General features: G+C 33.6%; 1 protein-coding gene across 1 annotated transcript; it reads left to right on the forward strand.

Moving 5' to 3' along the window:
- The first annotated feature begins 1,181 nt into the window (after window positions 1-1,181).
- On the forward strand, window positions 1,182-5,599 carry LOC127456464 (DNA-directed RNA polymerase II subunit RPB9-like). Its single transcript, XM_051724984.1, has 6 exons — window positions 1,182-1,359; window positions 1,481-1,535; window positions 2,232-2,305; window positions 2,607-2,681; window positions 4,520-4,571; window positions 5,141-5,599. The coding sequence occupies exons 1-6, from the start codon at window positions 1,298-1,300 to the stop codon at window positions 5,201-5,203; spliced, it is 381 nt and encodes a 126-aa protein (XP_051580944.1). The 5' UTR covers window positions 1,182-1,297; the 3' UTR covers window positions 5,204-5,599.
- The last annotated feature ends 7,435 nt before the right edge of the window (window positions 5,600-13,034 follow it).

A 13,034-nucleotide genomic window follows, 5' to 3' on the forward strand; every position in this document is an offset into this window, starting at 1 on the left:
AAAATAAATAAATAAATAAAAAATGAATGCCATGAAAGGCACATTTGTGTGTCATTCAGTTGAACTCTGAGTTTGAGCGTCATTGAGCTCCTGTCCTGAAAAGCGCGTGAAGTGCTCTGATGCGGTGCACTGTCAGCAGAGGCTTGCTTTACACCAAACTAAGCATAACATAGCAAACTAATGTTTGAAACATTGATCATGCAATAATGCATGCTTTTACTATTTAATAAAAACAGTAGGCAGTATACTGTTTATACTAGCCAGTGCTTAGTAAGTATTAAGATATTAGTATTTTCGTCTGAACACAGCCTTCGAAATGTAATTCTGGTTTGTGCTGGAGAAAAGGCTGGTGTAAATGTTCTCTTATGTCCTTCGTCTTGTGGAAATGTTTCCAGATAAATTTGGTATTGTCGCCACTCTGTGGCCAAGAATAATACTGCGTTCTGCCTCTGGACTAATAGCTCACAAAATAATGTAAAATCAAAACATAAATACTGACTGTACATTATTCTGCATTATGTCAAATGATTCTCGTCTTGCTCACTTTTTTTTGATGAATGTTTGATTTTATGCCAACACATTGCACAAAATGTCAGTCTAAAAAGTGTTATCTTATTCCAGGATTCTGCAGAAACTAACAAAATGAATTAAAATTAAAATTAAAAAATAAATAAAATAAAAACATTGTTTTTATTGCCATGTTGTGTCAAAGGACATTTTATACCCAAAGCTTTTTGTTTACTACCCATTCTCTAAACTAGCATTCCTTGCTGAATTTTTTTTATTTATTTATTTATTTATTTTTTAGCAGCATGCTTATTTGAAATCAGTAAATTTTAATTAGATAACCTGCAAAAAAAAAAAAAAAAAAAAAAAAAAAAAAAAACACTATAAATTGCTGATTAAATATATATATATATATGCTATACTGTATATATAAACAATAGTAGGCTAATAACCCATTATTTTTTAAAACATGTTTGAGTCAACCCTCATACTATCGAAATGTTTCAGGGTGAATGTTACAGGGTTAAAGGTCTGTATAATGGCTAATAACGGGCTTAAACAGCAAATATCATCCCACCACCTCACATTACGGCACACACAGTCGATATTGTTTTTTTAAAGGCGCAACACAGGATGTTCAGTTGTTTTTGTCCTCCGCCACGAGGAGGCGCTGTGATTTACAAGTGTAACACTAACCGGAGCTCACGCATGCGAGGAAACTGCAGTGAAGAGGATTTGTGCTCATTATCAGCTGTAAACACTTCAGTACAGTTCAAAACTGCATTTAAACATGGATTTGGAGGGTGGCACATATGAGCCCGGGTTTGTGGGCATCAGGTTCTGTCAGGAGTGGTGAGTTCATGCTTTTATAAGATAAGTTTAATGTTTTAATGGCAGTAGCAGATCTCATGTAAATGAATGTCTCTCCTTTTTTTTTTTTTTTTTTTTATTTATTTATTTATTTTTTTTACAGTAATAACATGTTGTATCCCAAAGAGGATAAAGAAAACCGCGTTCTGCTCTATGCTGTAAGTTGCTTTTTGGCATTTATTTGTGCATCTCAGTGTGGTTTTGTACTAGTGTAAACTTCCAATAATATGTGATTTTTAATCTTAAAATGTAGCTTTTGTGTTTTGTTTTACCTCAGTTAATTAGTAGTATATTGTGTTTTACTGTCAATAAGAATTCCGGTTTCGTTAATTTGACTCAGGGTAGCAAGGAGCCTTTTCAGTATCACCTTGGTAACTGCCTAGCAACTAGATGGGGTCACCCTAGTAACCGAGTATCAAAATACATATCTCAGCACCAGAACATCGTAGAGACTTCCGGGTTTGGTCATCTGACTCAGGCTAGCAAGGAGCCTTGTTAGTATCACCCATGTAATTGCCTAGCAACCAAATGAAAAAGCCTAGCCTAGCAAAGCAACATGATAGCAACATGTTAAAACATGCTAGCAATATCTAGCTAAGTGTTAAAACATGCTAGCAACATGCTAAAACATGGTAGCAGTGCCTAGCTAAGCATTTTATCTATCAATAAACCTTCAGACTAGGCTTTTTGAAGCCAACCTAAAGTTTGTCCTTATGAACTTTACTTCTCTAGTTTGTATAGTATATTGTGTTTTACTGTCAATACATGACTGCAAAGTTGTTGGATCACATAGACACTTTTGTGACAATAAAGTGATCTGATGTTGATTTAAGTATGCTCTTGTATGTCTTCAGTGCAGAAACTGTGACTATCAACAGGAAGCCGACAACAGCTGCATTTATGTGAACAAAATCACCCACGAGGTTGAGTGAGTGCCTTACAGTGTTATATTTCCTCATAGACAATGGTTTGAGGATTCAGTTACACTACAACTGGACATTCCGTGTCTAAATAGAAGGACCCTGAAAGTTGTGTGCTGGTGCTCGTCTTTCAGTTGTTAAGAAAACAAAGAATGGTCAGGCTCACGTAGTGGGGAGGCACAGAGACTCTTCAACCTAAATAATATACAAAATGCATATTGGTTGAAAAGAATTCATGCACCAAATAACTTTTCATCTGTGTTTTTAGACACATCTAATCTCTCTTATCTATGCCTTCTTCTCTCCCAGTGAACTCACACAGATTATTGCAGATGTGGCCCAGGATCCGACATTGCCTCGGACAGAGGACCATCCATGCCCAAAGTGAGTGTTATAGATATCTTTCTCAGTGTAACTGAGACTCCTATAAAACATATTTGCATTTCTTGATTTTCCAAAGATTAATCCACATTTATTATTATTTATAAATAATAATGCAATTGTGTTGAAGTTATTTATTTTTCTTAAAATAATTTTTAATACAATTATAATAATTGTTATACTGTATTATTAAGAAAGGTTTATTATCTGTATTGTTATTCATATATAATATTGCAACTCTTTTGGAGAAAAAAATATTTATTTCCCTTTCATGCTGGCTGTGTTTTAAAATTATTATTATTAATTATATTAATAATAATAACAAATACACAATTATATTGTTGTAATATTATATTATTACAAAATTATTATTATCTGTATTGTTATTCATACATAATATTGCAACTTTTTTGGAAAAAATATTTCTATTTCATGCTGGCTGTTTTTTTGTATTATTGATATTAATAATAATACAAATAATACAATTATATTAATTATTAGATTATTTTATTACAAAATTATTATTATCTGTATTATTCGTACATAAAATCGCAATTCATTTTTATTTCTTTTATTTCCCTTTCATGCTGGCAGTGTTTTGAAATTATTATTAATAATAATAATATAATTATATTACATTTAATATTATAGTATATTATTACAAAATGATTATTATCTGTATTGTTATTCATACATAATATTGCAGCTTTTTTGGAAAAACATATTTCTATTTCATGCTGGCAGTGTTTTGAAATTATTATAATTATTTATAATAATAATACAAATAATATAATGATATTTAATGTAATATTATATTACCAAATTATTATTATCTGTATTGTTATTTTTAAATAATATTGCAACTTTTTGGAAAATATTTATTTCCTTTTCATGCTGGCTGTTTTTTTTAATTATAATTATTGATATTAATAATAATACAAATAATACAATTATATTAATTATTAGATTATTTTATTACAAAATTATTATTATCTGTATTATTCGTACATAATATTGCAATTATTTTTATTTCTTTTATTTCCCTTTCATGCTGGCAGTGTTTTGAAATTATTATAATTATTTATAATAATTATAACAATAATACAATTATATTATTGTTTATTGTAAAATTAGTATTTTCTGTATTGTTATTTATACATAATATGGCAACTTTTTGAGAAGATCATGTATTTTTCTTTAATACTGGCAGTGTTTTGAAATTATAATTATTTATAATAACAACAACAATATAATTATATAATGTAATGTTATTACAAAATGATTATTATCTGTATTGTTATTCATATATAATATTGCAGATTTTTGGAAACATTATTTTATTGTTCATATTGGTATTTATAAATAATATTTTGTAAAAAATAATTTATTTCACTCATGCTGGCAGTGTTTTGAAATTATTATAATTATATCAATATAATTATATTGATTGGAATATTATATTTAAGTTATTTTTATCTGTATTGTTATTTTCTGTAAATATACAAAAAAGAGAACAAAACAACAATAATTATTTCATTTAACTTCAAAATAACCCACAAAAATCAAGTCAAGTCATTTTTATTTGTATAGCGCTTTTCACAACACACATAATTTCAAAGCAGCTTTACAGAAAATCATGCATGAACAGAAAATGAAACTGTAATATCTATAACGTTTTAAGGGGGTCACACATTTGGTGAACGGGTCTGGCAGACGACATGGCGTGTTCTAAAATTCAAAACAATAGTTTTTTATGAAAGTATGCACACTGCCGCCGCCACTCAGCATCTGCACACTAGAAGCTGTTTTAGGCCATTGTATAACAGAATCTGTTGTTTTAGGTGTGGCCACAAAGAGGCGGTGTTCTTCCAGTCTCACAGCATGAAAGCTGAGGTAATGACAAGCACAATCAATGTACCACAACAACACTTGCATGTGATGATTATTTGGTGAACTGTGTTTTGAAACATAGCACTGTTGTTTGTCTGGGGTTCAAGCAGAGGTGCTCCATTAATTATGAATCATTTTTAACATCAATAAACTCACATGCACAAAGCATTGTTGCTAGTATAGACATCCTCACATATAATTGCTGTATATATATATATGTATAAGAGTAATATTTAATTTGCAATTCATGTTTTGTAAGAAGACATCAAAGTTTGTAAGGGTCCAAATGCTTATATTTGGTTATAAGTTGTTGTTAAAAGATCACTTTGGTGGATACAAATAGTATAGTAACTGTTCTAAGGTAAATTAAGATTAGTGTGTAACTGTAAAATGCTATCAGTGTTTTGATTTAATTTAGTAATGATGAATATATATGCCAGCATAAGGGCAAAGTATGGTTTATTATGTGATTTTCAGTACAGCAATATCACGTGTACGATCTAGAGCAATTTTAATAATGAGATTTATGAGCTTTGTGTTGACATTTCCTGTGTGATAACTCTGCTTTATAGGATGCCATGAGGCTTTATTATGTGTGTACTGCTCCACACTGCGGCCACAGATGGACAGAATGAGGAAGATGAAGCAGATGAGAGCGAACGAGCTGCTCCAGGGTTCTGTGCCGCTATTGTTCCAGAACATTCCTTAAGATTATTTCTCAGTTTAGACATCAATATCACAAATTTAAAGTCTGGATACTTTTGCCAGTGATTTGCATTTGTGCCCTGGAAGCCAGTGTTGTTGTTGTTGTTTTTTTGTTGATCCCTCTGAAAGTGTGACCGATGTTTAAACAACAACAACCAGTATTGAGAGACTCATACTTCAATAGTATGTTTATAGCTGCACACTTGTAAGCATAATGTATTTTTTTGAAAGTTTGTAATAAAAAATGACAAAAAAGTGAGTTGGGATTTAGTTTTAATTGTGCTAAATTTAGTGATGGATTATGAATAAAGTGGCCCCAAAAATAAACCCACACTTAAAGTGTATGAATGTCATTGCATTAGATAACAAAATATCAAATCAAGTGGCATTTATTTTAAAGAAACTTTAAAACACTTTTCAAGCAAAATATTTCACAGAAATAAGTTTGTCAATGATATAACAGACAAAATGGAGACAAAAAATAACTGTTACGCTGTCTTGTTAAATGTTAGTGAAACACGTCTAATGTTCATTTAATGAAAAACAATTGTTTGTGTCCACTGTTTATGATTAAGTAGCCTACTTAGAGAAATGATTATGTAAGTGATAGCAGCGAGTCTTTTCACGTTATGCAAAAGTTCAAACAGTTCTTGAGCAGTAGTTTTAATTTCATTCATGTGTTATAATAAGTGGCAATCCAGTGCTGAAGGTTGTTATTTGTGATGTTATAATGACTGTGGCGTTGAGTGACAGCGGGCAGCGATATTCCCTTGTGCATTTAGACACACACACTACTCATGCTGCAACTGACAAAATCCAATCAGTACTGACAGTGCCTGATGTACAGAAGTTTTCAAAGAAATTATTCATTATTATTTCTTTTTAAATAAATTATTACATTAATTATCATTAATAATTATTACATATTTCAGTAAAAGATTATTTGACATTATCTGCACATAACATAATTAATATTCATTAATTCTTCTTTGATGCCACACCACTTTTTAAAACAAAGTGACACCCCTGGGCCATACATATACAATATATAGTTCATATATTTGAGCATATTTGTATCTACATTCAAATCCCACTAGTATTTGAGAAAATATAGGCTATATATATAAGGCAGTTTTTGTACTATTTTGAAATATATGTTGTATATATTTACAAGTATTTGACCTTTTTATATCAGTGAAAACCATATATGAACATATATTTCTTATATGCATTTTGCATAAATTGCCGTGTATCAGATTTCTTTATGGGATGCTGGTTCATTGATTGTTTGAAAAACAATGATTTAAAAAATGTAAAGTGGTGTAACCATCGAGTAAAAGGTATTCAAATACTTAACATGCACTTTGAATACATGTGAGTGCACACAACTTGATCATTATTATTACAACTTTAATCATTATCAAAAAAAAAAAAAAAGTTTTCTAACATATTTTCAAGGTAAAAAATATTTTTTACAAACACACAAACTTTTCAGTCATGAATTTCAAGAAGTTTTCTAATGGTTACTTCGTTTGACCTGAACAAAATGTGACTTATTAAAATATCAGATCTTTTATTTGTATTTATTTTTTTACTTCATACTTATTTTTTTTATTTTTTTCAAGTGACAATAGAAAGGCAACCTGCATGTTGGTGGACAATTTTTTTCAAATATCAATAATATCCTTGTGATGAGGAGGAGGGCGGGGCCGGGCCATGACGACACATGGGCTAATCAGCTAGGAGGGGTATAAAGACGAGCCAGAAGCGCCAATTCAAGAGAGAGAGACACACGTGGCCGCGTTGCATATTTGTCTGTTTACGTTTGTTTAAGTTCATTGTTTAAGTTCATTTATGCATTCAAATTTTATGTTGATTGTTCAGCCAGTTCCCGCCTCCTCCTTGCCCAACCTTTAACTGTTACAGTGGTGCCGAAATCTGGGAGGGAGGAGGGATACGCTGTCACAGAGTCCTCGCCTCTGCCATCCACCAGGGGAACAGCCGCGGCCATCTGCCTGGGGATAGAGGGGTCGCTTTTGCCCGCCGAGAGCCGGAGGAATCGCTGCCATCCGCCGGGGGAGGAGCGAGCTATCGTCCACCAGAGGGCAGAGGAGTAGTTGAGGACCAGGCGACAGCGTGTTCGGGAACCAGTGAGCACATTTTTTTCTCTCTCTCTTTCTCTCTTTCTCTCTGTCGCTCCGCCTCGCTCTCTCCCCTTTCCCTCTCCTGGTCTCTCCCAGGGCTCCAGAAAGGCGGGGAAGACCTGCCGGCAGGCACGGCCATAAGGGCAACACTCACCCTCTAGGAAGAGAGGGGAGTGCGTCATGCCAGGGGTTTCCCCGGCCTGAGTCGGGTGATGGAGGAGTGTGAAGAGGAGAAGGGCGGGGCCGGGCCATGAGGACACACAGCCGCCCCTGAATCAGGCTAATCACCCGGGAGGGGGATAAAGACAAGCTGGAAGCGCCAGTTTGAGAGAGAGAGAGAGAGAGAGACACGCGGCTGTGTTGCATGTGTGTCTGTTTATGTTTGTTTAAGTACATTTATGCATTAAATGTTTATGTTGATTGTTCAGCCGGTTCCTGCCTCCTCCTTGCCCCACCTTTAACTGTTACAATCCTATTTTAAAACAAAGTGGTTTCACTTGTACTTTTTTTTTAAGAAATAATAAAACATAATTATTCCAAACTGCCAACATTTTTTTACGAATTTCTTTTAACAAGCTTTTATGTTTATTATTATTCCTACTTTTTATTTAATTTATTTTTTTTTTTTTTATATTTAACTTTTATATTTTTTATTATTCTCCAGATGGTCACACCACTATTTTTACTTTATTTTTTACTTTAAGTCCCAGAACAAAAATATAAAAATTACTTTGTTTTGTTTGGATTGCATTTTTAATGTATTTTGAATAACTTTAAATAAATAAAAATTAGTGTTGAGTCATTGACCTAAATACTTATTAAATAATAAGCAATTATTTTGTGGTGCTGCTTATAAATACACTTTAGTATTGTTACTATTATTACTATATTTATGTTTATTACACATATCGTAATATCAGTAACAATATGTACCATTGTATATGTTTTTTTGGTTTTGTTTTTTTTGTTTTTTTCACATGTACCTTTTGTAATCGTTGTCATCTTTGGAGTACAAAGTAAGCACTGTGGTATATGAATAAGGTGATCATGTGGTATCAAAAGTAGGCCCTGAATAGGATTACCATCTGACACCATCACTATACAACAAAAAGTTATTTTGTAAAGGATGTGTAACATGAACAAAGTGTTGCCGAAATAAACTGAAATAAAAGAATATTCTGCATGGAGGAAGTAAAGGACTGACACATTCATTACATATCCTGAGATGGGACAGTGTATGAAGGGTGAGGATGGGGAGTTGTAGGAGCTCATGCAAAAGAACACAACTTAGATTCTGTTGGCATCGCCTTTATGGATAACTTCAGCGGTGAGAACAGCCCTACCTGTCATATTCATTTTCATTTTATATTTATTTTACTGTGTGGTGTTTACATTAAATTCATGTGTTTTGCTGTTGTTTTCTATAAATATGCAAAAGAGTTTCATGCTATTCTGGCAATGAAGTATTCAGTCTGTTTAAATTAGGGGTAAATATGCCCAGCAAGTGAACCAATGTTAATTATTTTGTGTTTTGATCATATCAGAGAACCATTTATTTTATTTTATGCTTTTTATTCTATTTCTCTGCAGATGAATGGCCCGGTTGTGCATCACTGTCTGCTCTGAAACTCAGAAATCACTGACTTTTTCATGAATTACTGTTGTATTGGATCCCTGCTGTATATATGTAGCATTGTATTTAAAGGCAATGCACTGGACCGAGGTAGACGTGTCGTTACGAGTTATGATTGTTGGGTTGCACATTAAAGGAAATTACTAAATGTTTTTAGTCTCAAGATGTTTTGCCTCCAGATTTCAATTAGCCTTAAAGTCCGTAGTAAAAAAAATAAAAATTTAATAAAACAAATGCTTATGGGTAATGGATTTTCTCCCATAATTTGGAAACCAAACTTTATAAAACGTAAATAGGAATCTGCTCTCTGCTTGACCGAATGCAGTCGGCACTTCACGTCAAAAGAAAATAGCTCAGCGAGTACTGGCGCTGACTACCACCCCTGGAGTTGCGAGTTTGAATCCAGGGTGTGCTGAGTGACTACAGCCAGGTCTCCTAAGCAACCAAATTGGCCAGGTTGCTAGGGAGGGTAGAGTCACATGGGGTAACCTCCTCGTGGTCACGATTAGTGGTTCTTGCTCTCAATGGGGCGAGTGGTAAGTTGTGCGTGAATGAGAGTAGCATGAGCCTCCACATGCTGAGAGTCATGCACATCGAGTCACATGATAAGATGCGTGGATTGACGGTCTCTGAAGCGGAGGCAACTGAGACTTGTCCTCCGCCGCCCGAATTGAGGTGAGTAACCGCGCCACCACGAGGACCTACTAAGTAGTGGGAATTGGGCATTGCAAATTGGGAGAAAAAATTAATTATAATAATATTATTTTCTATTGCTGACGCACTGCAGAGCGGGGCACAAACGAACACTTTTTGTTTTTTTTCTTATTAATTTTACACGTGTCTATTACACATGGTGTTGTTTCATGAATACAGTGTATACTTTTTCGCCATCTACCTCGAAAAAAAGAAAGAGAAATGTTACAATGTGCCCCATAGGCTGGGCACGTTGTAACAGGTGAGGGGCACATTATAACAAGACCATATAACAGCTTTAAATCCCCCTCTAACAACTGTATCTGATCTAATTAAAAAGTCTAGAAGATAAACTAAATTTTCATGTCAATAAAAGCCATTTATTAACTTTTGTCATATATAATATAGCAATAATTTTGACACTTGACAATAAATGCACAACAAAGCCACAACACTGACCGAAATAATGCATGGATTGATGACAAAACACACACACACACACACACACACGCATTAAGGGGAATGATGTAAATTACATATCTGACTGCATGGAATTGCATATAGTTTTTTTGGAATTGGGGCACATTGTAACGCAGTGTTACAGCGTGCCCCGTCGCGCAACTGGGATTTAAACCTGGCTGGTCACTTCTGCTGGATATCTGAGAATTAAAAGACTAGGTCTGTGTAAGATGCTAGCTAAAAGATCGGAGATCAAAATGATAGCAAGTCTGCCTCATTTTAAATAAACAGTAAAAACAGAGATGAAAATATACTTTCATGTGAATTTTTACTTTTGCTACTTTAAAATGAACTTTTTTTTTTTTTTTTATTCCCGCATTTTTTTTTTTTTTTATCTACACAGTTGATATGGCAACAAGTAAACAAATGAAGTTTCGTCTTCCCAGCGTGTGTTACAACCCCGCGCTCCCGATTGTACATGTGGGCCCTTCAATAACATCACAACAATAATTATATATTATAAGAAAATGTTTATAGCCTATCAATGGATTTTCGTTTAAATAAAGTCTAGGACTGAACCGATTGTAACCCATTTAAACACTGCTGAAGTCTATTCGAGCTTTAGTTCATGTAGTATTTTCACGCGTCGCGTCAACGGCGGACGCGCCCGAGACAGCGTCACAGTGGCCTACTGTTGATCACATGCTGGACACTTGTTGGCAGCTTTTCCTTCGCTATCTGAAACTTTAAACTGAAATAATAATAATAATAAAAAAAAACTTTATTTCGGTTTATCCAGAATTTCATTCGATATTTAAAGGATTCCTCTTGTTTGATTCCTTTTTGGGTTCCAAATTACGGTATTACCATTAGGGTCTGGTATTCTTGAGAATTGTTCAGTGCATGACTATTGGGCTATTTCGTTACTTGACAAGAATATTGGCTGTTTGTTTGATTATTTTTCTGTGAATCTATTCCTCAACACTGTGTATGCAAATACATTTCTCTTAAAAACGCTAAACGAAATGACTGACTATTTTTAAGAGTTTTGCGTGAGCTCAGTGTGATCTTCTTTACGTAAAAAAAAAAATTATGTTCACTATTTGCCTAATATTGATCAGGCTATTTAGCCTCATCTGAGTAGGCCTACCTTTCTTAACCTGGATTTAACAGACCCAGGTTAAATAAATGTATTTATTAAAATATTTTGTTTTATTAAAATAATTTGTTACTATTTTATTTTTATTTATATTTTTTACTCTATTTGAACTATTATTGTACTTCATTACCTGTATTTGCTGTTGCGCTACTTTCATATGCTCCGGCAGGCCTGATACAAATCAATTATTTGTCATACAAATAAAACAAATTAAACAAAAAATTGAATTATCTGCAAACTGCACCATTAAATACCAAAAGTACCATTCCTATAGTTTGTGGACATGCACCTTGGTAATTTGATATTTATTTAATAGCCTACATTGGCAATGCCAAGGTACATGATTGTGGTACTCATTTAGTAGACTATAGATTATATAGCCATTCAGAGTACCATGCATTTTATCATCTGATAACATCACTTTTATGAACTTCTTTCAAAACGCGCCCATACACTGTAGAATCATATTAGTTGACCGTACTTACATTTTTTACGGCAATTGGTTTGCATACTTTTTCTAAGTATACATACTTATATATGGCTCAAGTAAAGTGAACTTTATTATTTAGAAACAGTTAACTAGTTACAAGTAAACTTAACTCATCTGTGATAATTGTATCATTGTTTTTATTTAATTGTTTAAATTAGTTTTATACAGTAACATCTTATTCAGTATAAGGGAAATTATGACTGGACTCTCGGTTAGCCATATTTGGCACATTGGATTCTCCTCAGTAGGCTACTTCTTGGTGCACATCAATCTGCACTTTTGTAAAGTACAACTGAGTAGAGAAGAATGACTTAAATTTAACTGGCTCCAAGTTCACCAGATGAATCACAACTATCAAGCTAAAACAAAACAACAACAATAATCATAAGAATTCAAACTATATTCATTCTTTAATTACAATGTATTATATTTCTCCATAAGTTCCCTTGTCTTGACCAAACATACATCATGTATTCAAGTGCAAGAACTTATGGGTATCTCACACAACCGCAAGTATGTACTTGATAATTTTGAGTTAGCAGTGCAAGAACTATTTGAGTTATGATTCCAAAATGTGACATTTCAAGTACTGTTTAATTAGGACCACTAGATTGTTTTTATTAATGGCAACTTTAGGGTTTAGAGAGTAATGATAACTTAATTAAAGACTAATGCTTGAGTCAACATTTTTTATATATATATATATATATATATATTTTTTTTTTTAGATAACTATTTACAGTGTGGCGCATGGGGGCCATCCTCAAGAGATTAGGCTTCTTGTCCATCCTAAACTGTTTGTTTACTCACATCTCCACTTGTTGTCGTATCTGCCCTCCTTTGCGTAACGTATTTGTGCCTCACTCGTTTTTGCCCGGCATCCAGCCAGATGAATGTGTAAAAGGGAAGCGCATGCAGGAGCTGAGAGGCGGTCTCAGGTGAGAGGCTTGAGTTTCACGGGCTTCAGAAGTGTTATAATTGAGTCTTTGAGTTCATTGATCATTCACAGAGATTGGCTGTGCGGGAAACGTATCAGATCTTTGTTGTTTTCCTCAAGCATCCTCTGAAGAATGAATGCACACTTTTTAGGGTGTTTGGTGACGCACAATTGCCGCTTTGGTTGTACTTGAACTTTCAAGTACTGTTTGGACGCCTTTTGAAAGCGTGTTTTGTGTTGTTAAAC

Source organism: Myxocyprinus asiaticus, chromosome 18 (genome assembly GCF_019703515.2).
Source record: "Myxocyprinus asiaticus isolate MX2 ecotype Aquarium Trade chromosome 18, UBuf_Myxa_2, whole genome shotgun sequence".
NCBI classification, from domain to species: domain Eukaryota; kingdom Metazoa; phylum Chordata; class Actinopteri; order Cypriniformes; family Catostomidae; genus Myxocyprinus; species Myxocyprinus asiaticus.